Source organism: Rutilus rutilus (assembly GCF_951802725.1).
Source record: "Rutilus rutilus genome assembly, chromosome: 18".
NCBI lineage: Eukaryota > Metazoa > Chordata > Actinopteri > Cypriniformes > Leuciscidae > Rutilus > Rutilus rutilus.
Window position 1 is genome coordinate 13,509,998 of NC_140231.1, and position 19,504 is coordinate 13,529,501.

General features: G+C 37.4%; 2 protein-coding genes across 4 annotated transcripts; both read left to right on the forward strand.

The window, feature by feature from the left end:
• Window positions 1-1,346: 1,346 nt before the first annotated feature.
• On the forward strand, window positions 1,347-9,103 carry serpinf2a (serpin peptidase inhibitor, clade F (alpha-2 antiplasmin, pigment epithelium derived factor), member 2a). Of its 2 annotated transcripts, none has more exons than XM_084387489.1 (8): window positions 1,347-1,476; window positions 3,446-3,517; window positions 3,655-3,847; window positions 3,963-4,106; window positions 4,266-4,454; window positions 7,691-7,833; window positions 7,954-8,158; window positions 8,329-9,103. In XM_084387489.1, exons 2-8 carry the CDS (start codon window positions 3,461-3,463, stop codon window positions 8,772-8,774), a joined length of 1,377 nt encoding a protein of 458 aa, XP_084243615.1. In that variant the 5' UTR covers window positions 1,347-1,476; window positions 3,446-3,460; the 3' UTR covers window positions 8,775-9,103. The 2 variants fall into 2 exon arrangements, with proteins under 2 accessions (XP_084243615.1, XP_084243616.1); XM_084387490.1 differs by lacking the exon at window positions 1,347-1,476 and adding an exon at window positions 1,657-1,720.
• A 590-nt stretch (window positions 9,104-9,693) lies between these two features.
• serpinf1 (serpin peptidase inhibitor, clade F (alpha-2 antiplasmin, pigment epithelium derived factor), member 1) lies at window positions 9,694-19,218 on the forward strand. 2 transcript variants are annotated; one of them, XR_014625287.1, is made up of 9 exons: window positions 9,694-9,800; window positions 12,096-12,159; window positions 12,238-12,427; window positions 12,538-12,693; window positions 13,201-13,404; window positions 13,716-13,855; window positions 16,672-16,882; window positions 16,984-17,837; window positions 18,407-19,218. XR_014625287.1 is itself a non-coding variant. In XM_084387880.1 (8 exons), the coding sequence occupies exons 2-8, from the start codon at window positions 12,097-12,099 to the stop codon at window positions 17,247-17,249; spliced, it is 1,230 nt and encodes a 409-aa protein (XP_084244006.1). In that variant the 5' UTR covers window positions 9,694-9,800; window position 12,096; the 3' UTR covers window positions 17,250-19,218. The 2 variants fall into 2 exon arrangements, 1 of the variants encoding a protein (XP_084244006.1); XM_084387880.1 differs by having other exon boundaries at window positions 16,984-19,218.
• Window positions 19,219-19,504: the final 286 nt, after the last annotated feature.

The following is a 19,504-nucleotide window of genomic DNA, read 5'->3' on the forward strand; positions in this document are numbered from 1 at the left end:
CAGTCTTTTAACTTCAAAATAAATTGGAAAAAATTATAATTCAACATGTAACTTGGTGGTTATTTGTAAAAATAAATAAATAAATAAAATAAACAAGCAATTTCTGAATGAAAATTGTTTGTGTACCTCAAGAGACCCATATGCAGACAGAGTCAGTCTGTCTTCTAGAGCATGCTTCTCAAATCTGTCATGGGGACCCCCACCATTGCATATTTTGGATGTCTTCCAGACTGTACTAATGAGCTGATGAGTTGTTTTAGGTGTGTTAGACGAGGAAGAAATTCAAAATGTGCAGTGGTTATATACAGAGGATTCAGATATCTATTTGTTTAGCTGTGGCGCCCTCTAGACTCGTATGTAGTGCATAACATTTTCAATGTCCTCATTTTACTATTCTATCTAAAGCATCTAGCTAAAATCACACAGCTATTGGGCATTACTGCTATTAGACATAAATTACACTACTGTTGTATGGTGGGTTCTGAAAGTGACCTGTTGATGAACACTGTTCATTTAAGCATCAATGACGGATCATTAAGATTCTCTCATTTATTTTGTATATTGTAATATTATATATTTTAAATGGTACAGAAATATATTGTGATAATTTCAAGATCTTATTAATTGTCATCATTGATATAACTACCAAAAATCATGAATATTTTAATAACCATGAATGACTTTTTGCAGTTTGAGGCCTTGTTCTAGATTAGTATGGTGGGCATTGAGTCTAACGGGGCGGGAGTAAGAATTCAAGGTTTTGTGTAGGTGGACAGCTACAGGGTACAGGGTACACTGGACAAATAAAGTCCATTTGAGGCTTTTGAAACTACTTGCAAACATTACAAATTCTAGTAGTACAATTGTGATAGGAGGATTTAATAACATCCTGGAAACTTTGCAATAAATTGTTTCTCACTTTAAAGTATTTGATACATATAATTGCACAAAACATTATCAAAGTTAGCTGGAAATAATCTATTTATATGAGTTTGTTCATTAAATAATTGTTGTTTGTTCATTTTTCATGGTCAGGGAATTAACAAGTATTTTAGTGCATTAATTAATAAGTACTTTTGTTTGTTCATTCTTTTTCATATAATTTAAAATAGGATTAATTTTAATATTGTTTATGTCCTTGGACACAACCTCATTTAACAAACAACTGAATTATTGTTTGTTCTTTATTTTTTGTTTATTTATTTATATATATATATTTTTGTGTGTGATATTACAGTTTTGGATTTCTATCACAAACTGAATAATCTTTATTTTGGTCGTGATTTGGTGGGCTCCTTGACCCAGGATCACATATATTAATATTTACATTTAAAACTAAATGGTGACAGAAGTCAGTGGATGATGAAACATTAACCAGCAGCACAGTGTCTGAGAGCATTCTACTCCAGTCATCTGTTCTGGATCTACATCATTCACTCTCCCTGTATTTATCACCACTTTCCTGTCAAAATCGTTGTAAGTTTATCTTTTTTTTTTTTAAATAAGTTGTCAATTGCCTAAATTTTTCATCATCATCTGTGGCTTATTCATAAATAATCTGAAACACAGGCATGCACGGTAGAAACAAGTTATGATAAATGTGTAAATCTGTTTTTGCATAGCAGATTTTGCTAAATTATCTCAAATCTTTTCGAATCTTTTCAAATGTCAAATAATTTACTCTCCCTGTATTTATCACCACTTTCCTGTCAAAATCGTTGTAAGTTTATCTATTTTTTTTTTTTTTTATAAGTTGTCAATTGCCTAAATTTTTCATCGTCATCTGTGGCTTATTCATAAATAATCTGAAACACAGGCGTGCACGGTAGAAACAAGTTATGATAAAATGTGTAAATCTGTTTTTGCATAGCAAATTTTACTAAATGATCTCAAATCACTTAATTTTTAAATAATAATATACACATTATATGAATTACATCATAAAGTGTCAACAAAAAGTTTAAAATTGGTATATTTTAAGGTGTAGCAAGTGTAATCGTATTCTTTTTATGTGTTGACATGCAAATGTTTTTGAAAACATCTTTTCATTTTATGAAGATATAGTCTAAGACAACTGACACTAAATTAAACATAAACATTGACACTTTTTAGAATTTTACAAGCAAACTGAAAACATAATATTTTATATTAAAATTATATAGTATTATTTTATAGTATAAATATTATATTATTAAACATTTAGTACACTGCAGTAAATATCAGGATTTCCAGAAGTTACTTGTTAAAATAAAATACTCTTTTTTTTTTTACTGTTAAATCTGGCTTAGGCATTTTTCAATTTACTCTTGTGATGTGCTATGTGCACTCTTAACCTGAATTAGTTTACTTTTTCTCGCAAATCGCGTGGAAACCCGTTGCCCTATACCACTTTAGTTTTTACACAAGCTGAAACTAAACTTGTTGAGTTGTATTAACATGGAACCCTAACTTTTTACACAAGCTGACACTAAACATGTTGAGTTATATTAACATGGAATCCTAACTTTTTACACAAGCTGAAACTAAACATGTTGAGTGGTATTAACATTTATATCAATCATATGGAAAGACCCAGACAATAAGAGATTAAACAGATGAAATGAGGTGCTGATGACTTATAATCTTCATAGGTGACTACATCAATATGCAGTCATAGTCACTGGATCACTATACTCTTGGCTTTTTTGCTATAATAATTGTGCCTTTTAAACACACAGGTAAAACAGCCAGAGAAAAACTAATGTTCAATTGTCAAGGGCAAGAGCCCAACTAAAGCCAACACTTATCACCATTATGGTGACTACAAATTAAACAATAATTCATCAACATCTAAACCTCTGTTAATTCTCAATACCGTCTGCTTCTCAATACTCAATACAATTCTCAATACTCGTCCCGCCAGGTGTAGAGCCCCTTGGACGCACGTTAGACGCGGGTCTTTTCACGTGACCAGGCAGGTTTTTGATTTGGCCCCTCCCCTTCCTTATGAAACTAAACATACCAAGTTATCTCTGCTAAACCTGATTAGTGCAATGAATCTTTCAGTTAAATAGTACAAACAACTAATGTTGTTTAGTAATGATAGCAGGTTTTTACTAAACATAAAATAATAAGTAATGTTCACTTGTAAGTTTAATTAGAAACAAAATCTGGGTTTACAGTGTGGGTTTTTGTCTCTGAGAAACTTTTAAAGGGTTGACAAAACAAGGAGTAACAAGGAGCAAAATATGTCATTTGCATCCACATTTATTAATTTCGCAGTGCATGCCACAGATACTATAAATCTGTAATTACAAGAAATAACGAAATATATGTACAATGCATAATGTTGCTATTTCACAATAAACATTCATGGTATACAGTTGTTGTTTAGTAAATTACAATAAATTACTGTGGTGTAAAAACATCTGAAGATATCTGATCTGATCTGTTCTGTGTCTTCCAGGCCAAAAGTAAGAACATGAAGCACTGTCTTTTAGTGCTTATATTGCTCTGTTTCTTTAGGTTTGGACTGATGGTAAGAAACTCTCTGAGATATTAAATTATTCGCCAAATCTTGCTCATCCACATTGTTTGTTTCAAAAATTCCGCTCTAGTTCTTTTAAAAAGCACACAGTCTTTTTAGAATATTTTCTGGCCCTCTCTTCAATCCAGGCTTCTAATGAAACAGACGTTGGCGAAGGGAATTGCAATGATGTCTTAAGCCTGGAGGCTCAACGAGCAGTTGGTGGTGCAGTGGCTAAACTAGGATTGGCACTTTTAGAAAAACTACAGCCTGGGTCTGAGCAACCGAATATAATCATATCACCTCTGAGTATTTCTCTTGCACTTGCTGAGCTTGCTTTAGGTGAGCATACACAAACACAAACAAATCATTGCCAACCATGCAAAGGGTGATTTTATACATCTTATGTTGTTTTTATGTGTGTGTGTGTGTGTGTGTGTTCATTTAAAAATTTTAGGTGCAAGGAACAAGACAGAAGAGAAGTTGTTGGAAATCCTTCAGGCAAAAGAGCTGCCGAATTTTCATGAAACCTTAAGCTGTCTCCAAGAACAACTAACTGCCAAGGCTGTCAAAATGGCTTCTCGTCTCTACCTCATACCAGGTGAAAAACTGATGGTTTGATCAAGCTAAACTTGACATTACTGGAAGATTATTTTGAGCTTGAGGTTCAGAACAAACCATGTGCTGATGTAATATGTAAGTTTTGTTGGGGTTACTTGTGCTTTTTGTAGATTCTGTAGTTGCTTTTGTCTTTGAAAAGGTTTTAGGATGAACCAGGACTTTGTGGACAGAGCTTTGAACCTGTACAAATCCGAACCTGCATATCTGACCTCCATTGAAGAAGTCAATCGTTGGGTGGAGGAAGCCACCAAAGGTCACATAACCAACTTTATGTCCAGTCTTCCACCTAATGTTGCTTTAATGTTGATTAACGCCATTCATTTTAAAGGTTGGTCTGCATTTAAGCTGTCATAAATAAGATAAAACATAACAGAGGGATCAATAACATAATGCTCATTATTGTCCAGATTTATTAATTTATTATTATTATTAGAAATACATTAAAAATAAATACAGTGACTTGAATACACATTTTCTATGATGAGCATGTTTTTAATTTCAGGGTTAAAATTAAAAGTATTTTTTGGCGAATGTAAAATATCAGGGTGATACAACTGTCCTGATATCATAATGAAGAAAAGGCATCTTTAAAAGAATGAAATTCTTGAAAAGAAACCTTATAGTAGTTTTATAAAATGATTATTTATTGTTATTATTAATACTTCTCAAAACATATGATACGTATGAAGTAATACGTCATTGTATAAAATAATACTTCTTAAAATATTTTTTGAAAATGATTAAAATGTGTACACTCACATGTATTCAAGGTGTAAGGAAAACATGTTCCCTTTTGAGGGAACTTAGACGCTGCGTCATTGCATTGATGCTATGGGAACGCCTTAAGTGTGCACCGGTGTCTGAAGCAAGTGTGAAATCACTCCAAAACTATTGGCTTACAGAGGTCAGGTGAGAAAGCGTAGCGAACCATCAGAACCATTAAAGGGCAAGTACGTCACGAATGAGAGTCAGACATCTGTGCCCCATGGTTCGGGTTCCATGTTTACAGAAGCAGTGCAGCGGCTTTGATCACGAGGATTGCAGGTTGAATTGGTTAAGCTGAGCTTGAGACAGGTGTTCCCCTTTCTTTTGCTCTGTCTCCCAATCTGTGTCCCATTTTGGATCTGGAAGCTCTGCAAATTCTTCTGATCCAAATAGAGAACTATTAATAAAATGAAAAAAATAAATGTAACATGTGTGCCATCATTCCTTTGCTGTAACATTCAAGAGATGACGCTCACAATGTGTGTGACAAGAAACAGTTCAGGAGCGATCTGTGAATGACATTTCCCACTGTGTACATATGTGCACTCATTTGGGAGTTAACTGGGAGTTTCAGCTCCGCTCCCATTTGACTTTCTTCCCGAGGGTGGCTCAAGAGCAGGGGTTTCACTCTTGTGACCATCTGTGAGCCATAAGGGTTACGCGCCACGCTTGGGAGGGTTGCCGTCGCAGGATTATCACGGTGGATGCCTCTTTTGCAGTCTGGGGTGCGGTCTTGGATGGCCATCCAGCTCATGATCTCTGGCAGAGCCACCATCTCATATGACATTCAATTGCCTGGAAGATGAGGGCCATAGCAATGGAATCGCTAGGGATCGATAGGCCATTTCTGAGGGACTGCCATGTGTTGTTCCTGTTGGCCCCTGTTCATGTTGGTGCTGCAGTACCTGCTCTGGACCAAGAACAGACTGCTCTCACTTGGGGCAGTCTATATTCCAGGGAATTTAAATATAGGAGCAGACATCCTGTCAAGGCATTGGCTGAGGCCCAGGATCGCTCTGCTCCTGAGAGTTCTGACGAGGGTCCGTCTGGATGAGGTACACCTTCTACTAGTCGCACCATTCTGGCCGGCCTAAGTATGGTTTGTGGATTTAGCGTCTCTCCTGGAAAGCTCACCTTGGGAGATTCCAAACAGGAAGGATCTTCTGTCCCAGGTTCAGGGGACAATCTTTCACCCCCGGTCAGAGATTTGGAAGCTGTGAGTCTGGACCCTGGGGTATACCAGCTCATAGATTCTGGTCTCTTAACTGAAGTTGTTGATACCATTCTTAATGCTAAGTCTTCCTCTACTAGGTGACTTTATGCTCATAAATGGCATCTCTTTTCATCATGGTGTGAACAGTGTCTTCAAGAGCGTCTCTTAACAGGACTGACCCCTGCTACCCTAAAGGTGTCTGTGGCCCCTATTTTGACTTGGTACATGGTACATTAACATTGATGTGGCTTCGGTGGGGAAGCATGTCCTGGTGTCCGGGTTCCTGTGCGGTGCCAACGAGATGGGATCTCTCTATTGTTTTAGAAGGGTTGTCGGATGCTCCCTTTGGTGTCAGCCTCAGAGAAGCTTCTGACTCTTTAGGTGGCTCGGCTAGTAGCTATAACTTATTTTTTAGAGGGTAGGAGATTTGCCTCCTCCTGTCTTGATTCTGCCAATGGGCTGGTCAGGGTGCATATTGCACCCTAGGCTGGACTACATTACAAAATTGCTTTCATCACTATTTCATCCTATTGTTCTTCAAGCCTTCTCCCCTCCACCATTTCACTCGTCAGAGCAGGAGAGATTGAATGGATTGTGTCCATTCTGTCTCCTTATTACTTATGTCCACCGGTCAGGCCAGTTGCGTAAAAATCATCAACGGTTTGTCTGCTTTGGGGAGCGGTTTCAGAATGTGGATTCTCTCGCCTCTAGGAATCAGAGCCCATTCTACTTGTGTGGCTACCTCAAAGGCATTGGCAAAAGGTGGTCTTTGCGAGATGTTTGTGCTGTGGCAAACTGGTCCTCTCTGCACACATTCATCAGGTTTTATAGTGTGGATGTGAATGCGACCCCAGGATCTCAAGTCTTTTAGTGCTGATTCTTCCTGTAACGACAGTTTTGTGCTTGTGCACACTTTTCACAACTTAGGGTGCAGGCATCCTCTTACTGACGGCATTGGTATTAATGTTCCCAAATCATAAATGTAATGATGCAGCATCGAAGTTCCCTTTGAAAGGGAATCTAAGGGTATGTAACCCGATTCCCTGAGATGGGAACTGAGCAGCGTCTCGCTGCATCCTGTTGCCATTTTTCAAATACGTCTGCGTGGCTTATTCAGACAATTAGAATCTGGGGAATCCATGACGTAGATGCGCTTTTATGGTCTTGTACTATGCTTTGTCACCTGACCTCCATCGGTCAATAGGATTTGAATGATTTCAAACATACTTCAGACCCCGGCTCATGCTGAAGCCGCTCCCATAGTGCCAATGCAATGACACAGTGTCTTGTTCCCATCTCAGGAACCGAACCGGGTTACATTCGTAACCCTGAGACATTATAACTTTTTACCTTGATGGTTACACCACATAACATTTTACAGTCATTAAAGTTTTACTTTTTATAAAGTTTTTAAAAGCCAAATAAAACAATGTCTGAGAACTTGACAGATGTTTAATTTAGATTTTTAAAAGATTTTTTTCTTTTATTTTAAGATACTATTATTATTCATTGACCCCATAAATTAAAAAGAAGTAAGTGGAAATGTAGGAGAAGGAATTCAGCTTTATGCATGTCTTTTCTCTTAGGAGAGTGGCAATCCCGCTTTGATTCCAAGTTCACTGTGAAGGATATCTTTTACATTGACAAAAAAACCTCTGTAAAAGTGGACATGATGATGGGATCCAAATATCCACTCAGCATGTTTGTAGATAGAAAAGACGGCACACAGGTAATCTAGCTGTTTTTTTTATTTTGTATCGTAATTGGAATGGATCAGTATTTTGTTTTAAATTTAGCCAAAAGTCTGTAAATAGGGAATTTTGATTTGGTATATTCATACTGCTTTTAGGTTGCAAGGTTTCCTTTTCAAGGAAATATGAGTCTTCTGGTGGTAATGCCAATGCCAGTGCATGGAAATCTGTCAAACACGGCTGCCAAGCTCAACATATCGGGCCTGTATAAACAGTTTCAAAGTGAGAAGTCCATGCATGTGAAACTACCAAAATTCAAACTTGAGTTCAAGCAGGATCTGCAACAAGCACTCACAAGCATGGGTAAGATAAAAAAGAGCTAAATCTACATGTTCTCGATTGAGATTTGGTAAAATCTGCCCTTATAAGGCGATGTCCTTTGGTCTACATGAAGTCGATCAATGTTGTTGTGAAGTGAGGGTTAATAATTCAGTAAAACAGAACTGTCACCCACACTCATCTATTATTTTTAGGTCTGGGTTTGCTGTTTACTGGGCCTGATTTATCCAGAATCTCACCAGGTGCATTAGTGGTTTCGGGAGTACAACATGCCTCAAGCATGGAGCTGAGCGAGGAGGGGGCTGAAGCTTCAGCTGCGACCGCTGTCACTCTAGTACGTACCGTTCCTACTTTTGCAGTCAACATGCCGTTCATCTTCGCACTAGTGGATGATGCCTCTTACACGCCGCTCTTCCTGGGTATTGTTACCAACCCTAACCCTGGAGCGACAACGGAACAAAGTGATGACCCAAAAACTGAAACTGAAAGCAGCATGAAGCCAAGCAAAGTGCCCCTGAGCGATGGGACACTAAATGATGGTCCACATAGGGAAAATATGTTAAGTTACATGCTAAATATGTGGAAGGACACAGTTCCTCAGCAGTTCCTTGGACATCAGGAGATGGAGGATGGGAACTAATGAGAGGACGGATCTGTCCATATTTTACAGAACATATTTTGACAACTGTAATGTGAAATGCAGAGTGTTGCTGTTCATGGCCTGCTCTATGATTGATGGATGCCATTTTGAGTTTGAATGAAAAATGTGGCTGTTCAATGGCATCTACCCTGACTTAGGTTTATGTAAGGGATAATGTATAGTCAGTCGGTCACTACTGCAAAATAACCTCAGACAGGGTGATCAGGAGCCCAACATGGGTTCATTTTGCAATAATGATCAATTGACTACATTTTCTCAGGTATTGCATGGCTATTTGCCAAATAAAATAAATATATGGACATGAAAAATTGATTTGAGTTGAAATTATTTTATAGTGTGTTGACGCTGGCAGATGGCCATTATTTTGAAATATTTTTCCACTAGTGCCACAACTGACCAATCAGAATCAAGTATTCTAGGGACCTGTGTAAATGCATCTCAACCTGGTATAACCCAATCCCCCTCTAATTATTAAATGTGCAGATAAACAATTGCACATATAATTACATTGCTATAAAGCTAAAATATAAAACTATCCGAAATAAATGTAGGCCTAGTAACCGAAGTCTGTTTCTCAGTACATTCTTTTTTTTTATAACAAAATGCTAAAAACAAACGAAACAAGAGTTGTTTTTTTTTCTTTCTAATGCAAAAAATTACGTAGCCTAAATGGTTCTGTATTATGACCTGTACAAAAGTAATAACTTACTTAATCTGCAAAAAGAAAAGAAAAAAAAAGATTATTTTCTCTGTTGTCACACGTGTTGTCAACGATCAGTCCGAATCCGAACAAATCTTTTGGTGAACGGAACAGATTCGAGACTCGAGTCAACCCTCCAAACCACTTGGCCTATCTCCTCAGAAGTTTCAGACCACCTTCTAGCGTCAGCAAAGGGCGGGATTCTTCACTGAAACAAACACTGCTGATGCATCTGCTCGAGCACAGTTGACGAAGACAGCTGTGAGCTGAGAATCTGCACGAGACGACAGTGAAGTAGAAATCAGGTCAGACCATTTTAAAAATCAATATACGTGTAATAGAAACAGTTATTTCATATAAATTGTAAAATGTATTATTTATAAGAGTTCTCTTCTTTAATAGGACTGTTCTGGTTGTTTGTTAATTCAGCATATTGTACACAAAACATCTCTTTTTTTATCTGCTTTTGGGGATAGGAATCTTTTGGAAGAAAGAGTGTAAAATCTGCTATAACCTTTAATTTCCATATCTTTCCTCCTAAAGTCCCCCCCCCCCCCAATGATTATTATTATTTAAATTTTTTTACTGCATGCAAAGTTTCACAAATATGTCTTTTTCAGATTGTAGGTGAGGAATGTGAAGCTCAGTGGATATGGAGTCACGCTCAGCTCTTTCACTGCGTGGCAGATGCAGTGAGGGAGCCATTTAGATGAATGTGAAAATATGAGTGTTAGGATTTTTTTTTTCTATTTTTTTTTCTACTGATGAACAAGAACTCAGCAAGAAAGTTTAATGGCAACCAGATGTGCTGAAGGAACGTGAGAAAGTTTTAGGCCTTGTTGGAAACTGCTGCAGGAACAATTCTTGAACCTTTTCCTAAAGTTATTATTATTATTATTATTATTATTTTGTAGCGGCAGAGTTCTCTTCTTTAATAGGACTGTTCTGGTTGTTTGTTAATTCAGCATATTGTATTATAAACAAAACATCTCGTTTGCTTTTGGGGATAGGAATCTTCTGTAAAAAAGAGTGTAAAAACTGCTATAGCCTATAATTTCCATATCTTTCCTCCTAAAGTCCCCCCCCTCCTAATGATAATTATTTATTTATTTTTTACTGCATGCAAAGTTTCACAAATATGTCTTTTTCAGATTGTAGTAGGTGTGGAATGTGAAGCTCAGCCCAGTGGATATGGAGTAACGCTCAGCTCTTTTACTTGCGTGGCAGATGCAGTGAGGGAGCCATTTAGATGAATGTGAAAATATTAGTGTTTTTTTTTCCATTGATGAACATGAACTCAGCAAGAAAGTTTAATGGCAACCAGATGTGCTGAAGGAACATGGGAAAGTTTTAGGCCTTGTTGGAAACTGCTGCAGGAACAATTCTTGAACCTGTTCCTAACGTTAAACGTTTTATGCAAAGGATGGGGTGTTAACTTATATTTTCCGTTTTATTGCAAATGTTTGTGGATCATATTTCATAAATCATATAGATCATAAAAAAAAGACTTTAGACCAAAAATTTTAGGAATAAAGAAATATTATTTTGAATGGATCTATATAGTATTAAATAGATGATATTTAACACAAATAAGTTTATCTATAAAAAAAAAATATATATATATATATATATATATTAAAGGGATACTCCACTTTTTTCGGAAATATGCTCATTTTACAACTCCCCCAGAGTTAAACAGATGAGTTTTACCGTTTTAGAATCCATTCAGCCGAACTCCGGGTCTGACGGTACCACTTTTAGCATAGCTTAGCATAGATCATTGATTCAGACGAGTCCAGTAGCATTTCTTTCAAAATGACCAAAGAGTTTCAATATTTTTCCTATTTAAAACTTGACTCTTCTGTAGTTAAACCGTGTACTAAGATCGACGGAAAATGAAAAGTTGCGATTTTCTAAGCCTATATGGCTAGGAACTACTCTCATTCCGGCGTAATAATCAAGGAACTGTGCGGCCGTAACATGGGTGCAGCAGGCGTAGTGATATGACGCAGCGCCTGAAAATAGTCCCCAGCTCGGTAACTTCTTCCAACGTGACCGGGACTAAGTTTGTCTAACCTATTAGACCTATTTTCAGGTGCTGCGTCATATCACTACGCCTGCTGCACCCATGTTACGGCCGCACAGTTCCTTGATTATTACGCCGGAATGAGAGTAGTTCCTAGCCATATAGGCTTAGAAAATCGCAACTTTTCATTTTCCGTCGATCTTAGTACACGGTTTAACTACAGAAGAGTCAAGTTTTAAATAGGAAAAATATTGAAACTCTTTGGTCATTTTGAAAGAAATGCTACTGGACTCATCAGAATCAATGATCTATGCTAAGCTATGCTAAAAGTGGTACCGTCAGACCCGGAGTTCGGCTGAATGGATTCTAACACGGTAAAACTCATCTGTTTAACTCTGGGGGAGTTGTAAAATGAGCATATTTCCGAAAAAAGTGGAGTATCCCTTTAAGAGGTTGGTGTCAAGAGTTTTTTTTTTTTTTTGATGATAAGCAACAAGATCTGCAAGTTTTTAATCTGTCACAAAACATGGAGTTGCCATCACTGATTCACAGCTTCTATCTTTATATTTATCAGGATGAAGAAGGTAGTCCTGCTGTTTGGTTTATGGAGTCTTCTCTCCCTCTCACATGCTCAGTTGGTAAGTACTTCATGAGTCCTCAGATGCTTTCTCTTCTTATGTCATTCCACTGTCTGTAACTGTCCAATCCTGGTACAGACAGACAGAGCGGAGCCTGAAGGTGAGGAAGAGGTGGTTGACCTTTTTACCACACCACGCACCAAGCTGGCTGCTGCAACCTCTGATTTTGGCTACAACCTGTTCCGTCAGCTGGCAGCACGTGACCCCAAGGCCAGCGTCTTCCTGTCCCCCATGAGTATCTCTGCAGCATTCACGCAGCTTTCAATGGGTGAGGCTCTGCTCCACTATGGGAGGTTATGCTTTTCTTGCTGCGGGGCCAATCACCCAATTTTTAAGGCTTGAGTTCAGCAATCTTAAATTTGGTATTATCTGTCATAGGGGCATCTGAACGGGCAGAGAAACAGATTTACAGGGCTCTCCGCTATCACACCCTGCAAGACAGTCAGCTCCATGACACGCTGAGAGACCTTCTCTCCTCACTCAGGGCATCTGCCAAGGGCTTCAAGTCAGCAGAACGGATACTTTTGGCTAGAAGTGGGTGTTTGTCATTTTGAAATGGGTGTATTTGCATGTGTTCAAGAGTACGACAGCATTTTGGTGCCACGTAAACAAAAAAAAATTCAAAAATTACGGGAATAAAGTCATAATATTTTGAGAACAAAGTTAAAATTACACAAATAAAGCAATATGGGGATAATATCGTGGCGATACAACATTAAAGTCATGATATTTTGAAAATTAAGTCATAGCATTGTGAGATTGAAGTTGTAATATTTTGAGAATATAGTCAAACTTATTAGATCAAAGTCATAGAAATACAAGAATTGTATTCATGTAAGTCTTAGCAATATGTAATTAAAGTTGTAATATTTTGAGAATAAAGAAAAAATCATAAAAAGTCAAACCATTGTGAGATTCAAGTCAAAATTACGAGAGCAAAGTTGTACCAATACGAGAATAAAGTATTTAATTTTTATGTGACCCTAAACTGCTGTTGTACAAGTGATAGAGAAGAGCTGTTCATGTGTTCTTTCATCCCAGATCTCCGTCTCAAGCTGGAATACCTCAACAGTGTAGAGAAGCAATATGGGGTCCGGCCTCAAACTCTTGGTGGTGGAGCGCGGGACCTCAAGACTGTTAATGATTGGTTTAAGCAGCAGACTGGTGGAAAAGTGGAACAAGTTGTTCCTTCCCCTCTTTCTCGTAAAACAGCTTTGCTGCCTGTGGGAGCAGCCTCCTTCAAAGGTAAATGGACTCTGATTCTTTCTCCTGCTATTTTATGTCTCATAGAGTATGTACTTTAACAGAGACAGTATAAGGGGGAGGAGATGGACCACTCATTGCAAAATGAATGTGAGCATGAAAATGTGCAATGCATATTAACTTGGCCAACCTGAAAAAAAGAAGAAACTTTTTTAATTGAGAGCTATTGGTTTATTGTGACATTGCTGTGACATTTAAAATGTTATTGAAAATGAATCTTCATTAAGTGTTTGAGATTTATGTCTTTCTCCCAGCAGTGATATGAGTGCTTTTTATTGACTCTTTTTTTGCAGGTAAATGGATAACTAGGTTCAGCAAAGCTAATAAGATGGAGAACTTCCAAAGAGATGGAGAAGCGCCAACTCTCATTCCCATGATGGAGCAGGAGAATTACCCAGTGAAGATGGGTATTGACCCTGACCTTGGCTGCACGGTATCAGTACCTGTTGTATTATGCATGTACTATTTGTCAGTTATCAATTATTATTGGTGCTCTATGATTAATTATGGATTTTATTATTATCAATGTTAATTTTATTTTATTTTTTGCTGCCTAATATTTTAGTGAAAAACGTGATACATTTTTTTTCTTGGATGAATAGAGAAGTTTATTTGAAATATAAATCTTTTGTAACATTATAAATGTGTTTACTGTCACTTTTGATCAATTTATTGTGCCCTTACTGAATAAAAGTATTTTTTTCTTTAAAAAAAATAATCTTAACCTAAACTTTTAAATGGTAATATCATGGTTTCTGCAAAAATATTAAGTAGCTCTATCTCTCCCTCTCTCTCTCTCTCTCTCTCTCTATATATATATATATATATAGAGAGAGAGAGAGAGAGAGAGAGTGTGTACGTATGTATGTATGTATGTATCTCTCTATATATATATATATATATATATAGAGAGAGAGAGAGAGAGAGAGTGTGTACGTATGTATGTATGTATGTATGTATGTGTGATGTATAATAATAACGAATATGTAATATATAATATAATACATAATGAAAGGTAGATGTAGACCAGTACCAATACAATAAGGTTTCCATACATTCCATACAACTGCACACAAACATCACACAATTGTATTGTGAACATGCCACATTTGAACATGTGGAAATATGAAAATGATTGTACTGCTGCTAGGGTTGAAGGCAGTATTTTTGGTGGATAACAAGTTAAAAATTGGACTGTTCCTCACAATAAGCTATTGTATGACTTCAGAAGACTTGGAATACAGAGCACAAATAATAGTAACTTTGATAATATCTATTTATAAAGTTCTGTCATGAAACTCTAGATGGCGCAGGCTGATGGGTCCTTAACTCAATCTGCTTGCAATCACATCATTCTCTATAGGGCACAGCTGATTGGTTCCTGCTGTATCAGTAGCCAATGGGCTTGCTGCTCTACCTTCAAATACTGGTCAGCATTTTCTGTAGCAGTTGCAGCGTGCTTTCAGAAATCCTCTGAATTTCATCATCTAAGATAAGTGAACGGTCTTTCTTATGCTATATCGCCATGCATATTGCGTGGTCTGCTTTATTAATTCCTTATGAAGTAACCGTACACAAGGTTCATACACATCTATCATTTTAACAGTCCCGTTTTAATGCTTAGAGTGAATTTCTTAGCAAATAAGCAGCTGTCAAAGCATTGCTGGCATGTGAACTTGTAAAGTGAAATACAGCAGCAGCATAGCAAATTCAAATAGCAATGTTAGCAAATATGTAACCTACTGGGGTCAGGGGCAAAATTAATTTTGCCTATGTCACAATATGAGGTAAATCCGGCCCTAATCATGTGTAATGCCCTCATGTTCATTCATTCATTGATCTAATGGTATATTCATTATTGCTAATAATGGCATAATCTAATCTGCAGATTGGAGTGTTTTATAGCACTAATATGAATGGTTGTCACAAGCAGTTGCCAGTAATGTGAGGAAAGGATCTGGGTGCAGCAGTAAACGGTCCTTTTATTCAAACACTGATTCATGACTGATTCATCACCTTTGTCATCTCCTTTGTTACCTGCGTTTATGGGGGATTTTCAGTGACATCCACTTGGCTTGTATTGTTCAGTCTTCATTGTCACCTGCTCAATTGAGGGGTAATTGATGTATGCTATTTTGCACAGCAGCAGCAGCAGCAGCAGCAGCAGCAGCAGCAGCGTGTCTTGTACGTATGTATTGGCAGTAGCAAGTCCCGTCAGCAGCAGCGATTTAAAAAACAAAAAAACGGCCTGCATCTGCTATATAACTCCTATTGTGTTCTTTGATGTTTCTCACCTTCCATTGATTAAAGTCATGCATCATACATATATGAGAGCACATAATGTCAGAATTGGAAATGGAGTTTCTATTTTTTATAGAATACGGCAGAATTTATAATATTATGATGATTATCCCTGTACTTTTCAAAATTCAAATGCCCTTGTAATATTTTATTTTAGTAACTTCCCCTCCCTCTTGCAACTACCTCCCTTCTCTTGACTTGTTTGCTGGTAAAAGGGTGGGACAACATGTCACTCACATGAGACCTTAAAATCATTGAAAGTCTTTGGGATGTGCTGGAGAAGACTTTACAGAGTGCTTGACTCTTGCATTGTCGATACAAGATCTTGACCAAAAATTGATGAAAATAACGTCACAACTTTTATTTCCATCAAGAGCTGCATACATTTTTGGTCAAGATCTTGTTAGGGTTAAAATAAATGTCTCCAAAAATATAACATGCTATAAACATACATCACTGAATACTCTTTAAGTATTTGCCTATTTAAATACAAAAAGCGACTCTTTTTTTTTTTTTTTGGCAAGTGAGTGTATGTCACAATAGTGAAGAAAAGACTATCAAAACTTATGTTTCATGCCAACTTTGAAGGTGCACTCAGTAAGTTTTTGTCAAGTAATCATAAAAAAAAAAAAAAAAAGGTCATCATGGAATTACACTGACACCCAGTGGTGTGGAGGCAGCACCATGCATTTCAGTTACCAATGCAACTGTAGAAATGTGCAGTCATTTTTTTTCCTCATTTTGAATTATATATTGGTAGGTGTTGCCTTTTTAATTATAAACAACAGTAAATACTCTTAAAGAGTTAAATTGGCTGATACCTTTGCCTTTTTGTAAGCCTAAGGAAGGTCAGTTGACCTAAACATAGTAATGGTGCAAGTTTGAGTAGTACTGTATGTGGGATCTATACTTTTTTTTATTTATTTGCTATGTGCTCATCTCATACAGATAGCCCAGGTTCCTATGGAGGATGGAGTGAGCATGTATTTCTTCTTGCCTGATGAGGTGACTCAGAATCTGACTCTAATAGAGGAAGCACTTACAGCTGAATTTGTCCAGGACCTCTCCAATACCCTCCACGCAGTGCAGGTGCTGCTTACTCTTCCTGTTATCAAACTCAGCTACAGGACAGATCTGCTGCCTTCCCTGTCTGACCTGGGTGAGAGACAACCACCATTCCACAGTTTTTGCTAGCTAATCAGTTTGTTTTCTTATAAAATTGTTACTGTAAATAGCTACTAATCATTTTCCTTTTTTCAGGTCTGTCTGAATGGTTGGCAGAGACAGACCTTATCAAAATCACCAGTCAGCCTGTCAAGTTAAATGGCGTCCAACATAAGGTTGTCATGGAGACGGCTCCAGAGGGTGCAGAGTATGCCAGCACCACCCCCACTGCCAAAGGCCAATCGCTGGCTCTAATGTATCGCGTGGACCGGCCTTTCCTCTTTCTAGTCAGGGATGAGCCATCAGGGGCACTTCTTTTCATTGGGAAAGTGCTGAACCCAAGTGACTTGAAAAGAGTATGAGAAAGACATACACATACATTCATAAAAGCAAACAAATGAGAGACCAGCGACTTTATATGAGCTAATTTGAGCCCAAATCTATTAACAAGAAATAAATATTTTACATATCTTCACTTACATGGGCATTTGGAGCAAAAAACATCAATACAAACTTAACATTAGGGGCTTTCGCACCGGGTAGTTCTAGAAACTTAGTTCTAGGAACTAGTCAAAAGAGTGGTTCCCAGAGAACTAATGGTTCCCTTAGGAACATTTTCCTGGTTGCATTTGCACCGCCAGTAGGTACTCCGAAGTGACGTAAGCCGCGCTTGTTTTGACTTTTATTTTGACGGTGGGGAGAACCTTTATTTTGACGTCGCTGAGAACGACTGAGTCTGAGCTAACAGTGCTCGCATTCTCAGTCTTTATTAGTTTACTATCTGTCTAACAGTCCTGTCTAATAGAAATATTATACGAAGAAAGTAGACAGTATATGAAAAGGTATTAGCGTATGCCGTGTGGTTGATGTCCAGTGTTGCTAACTGAGCAGAAATACAAAATCATGTTTGGCCTGGTTCCCTCAAAGCTGCGTTGGATTTTCTCCTTAGCGTAAAGGTTAAAGCCGCCTTTCCACTGCACACGACATTCACATTCGATTGTCGCATTTCGCCCCCTGGTGTCAGTCGCACGGAACTTTGAAATTGGTCGTGATGCAACCGTTACCCTCGGCTATTCACAATGGTAAACTGAATTATTTTAATGAATGTAATGCATGCATGAATATATCCACACAAAACAAATGACCCGCAATACATCTAAAATAAAAAATAGTCGTTTTTTATAGAGCTAATCAATATAAATATTGATTCAATAATGATAAAAAAAAATTTCAGCCATAATTATTAATAACCGCCATTTTGCAGGAATAGCGTTTACGTTAAAGTATTACAATATTGGTAATTCTAGCTTCGCTCTCATAGTTTTGATTAGAACACATCACATCCGGTCGACTGGTCGCATACGGTCTAGTTCAGATATTTCAATGCATCCGAAGCTCAAATCGGATCAGAAATTTCTGCATACGCACATGCATGATCGGAACTCCCCGCAGCTCCCATACGACTCTCCTTTGGAAATGAATGACTTCCGGTCCGACGGCTGTCGTTTGTCGTGTTCAGTGGAAAGGCGGCTTAAGAGTTCCATCTATCACTGTTTTCCATGTTCGTGGAGTTAGTTTCTGGAGTAAATACATGGGCTATAATCTGTGTGTTCACACTGCTTTTAAAAAAAATTACGCGTGCGTTCGGCCAATCAGTGTACATTAACATCACTGGTAGTTCCGGTAGTTTTAGACCCTACTCTGAAGTAGGAGCTAAATTTGTTCTTCCAAAAGAAGTTCCTAGAACTAAAATTGTTCCTAGTTCCTGCGGTGCGCGAACGCGTCAAAATCTGGGTACTTCCGCCAATAGTTCTAGGAACTATGAAAAGGTTCCTCCGGTGCGAAAGCTCCTTTTAGTATGTGTACAAAATTCACAGTCAAGCTATAGTTATGATGTTATGGTCCATTTGTGCTTTTCATTAAGGATATTTTATCGATAGACTCAGATGTTCTGGATCTTAGCCATGCAATCTAAATTAGTTTTGACACATAAGGACTGACGCTCATAAATCTGACTAACTTTTCACATGTTAGCAAAAAATCCCTCGGGTATTAACAGCTGCTATGTTGTTTATGAAAATTGAGTATGCATCTCAAAAGCATGTTATAATGGCAATCATCTTTTGTATAACATTTTATTTGAGTGTTCGATACATTATGACTTATGACTTTAATTATCAGTCCTTCAGCAATGTTTAAATTAACCTCAAATTAAGTTCAGTTGACATTCCTATATGTACATTTACTACCATCAAGATATTCTCAATGTGTATAGTATGTTGGCTAAAATAAAAAAGTAAATAATAATAAAAAAAACACTTGCAATCAGTATCTTCTTGTCCCTTGAATTGTTTATTCAAATGCTTTAACAAGTGAAATGATAGATAGATAGATAGATAGATAGATAGATAGATAGATAGATAGATAGATAGATAGATAGATAGATAGATAGATAGATAGATAGATAGATAGATAGATAGATAGATAGATAGATAGATAGATAGATAGATAATATAGGCAGGCCAGAGAAGAGCTAAACAGATGATGACAGCGCTGTGACGTCGAAGTCATTAGTAAACATTGCAAGATGGCTATGGATGAATACCAGTTGTTTGAT

What these genes read in the sequence shown, in the direction of transcription:
- serpinf1 (XM_084387880.1), top strand. Translation starts at nt 12,097, where the DNA reads ATGAAGAAGGTAGTCCTGCTGTTTGGTTTATGGAGTCTTCTCTCCCTC. An exon ending in CCCTCTCACATGCTCAGTTG is followed by an intron (nt 12,160 to 12,237) that starts GTAAGTACTTCA and finishes ATCCTGGTACAG; the next exon opens with ACAGACAGAGCGGAGCCTGA. An exon ending in ACGGATACTTTTGGCTAGAA is followed by an intron (nt 12,694 to 13,200) that starts GTGGGTGTTTGT and finishes CTTTCATCCCAG; the next exon opens with ATCTCCGTCTCAAGCTGGAA.
- serpinf2a (XM_084387489.1), top strand. Translation starts at nt 3,461, where the DNA reads ATGAAGCACTGTCTTTTAGTGCTTATATTGCTCTGTTTCTTTAGGTTT. An exon ending in TAACGCCATTCATTTTAAAG is followed by an intron (nt 4,455 to 7,690) that starts GTTGGTCTGCAT and finishes CTTTTCTCTTAG; the next exon opens with GAGAGTGGCAATCCCGCTTT. An exon ending in ATAGAAAAGACGGCACACAG is followed by an intron (nt 7,834 to 7,953) that starts GTAATCTAGCTG and finishes TACTGCTTTTAG; the next exon opens with GTTGCAAGGTTTCCTTTTCA.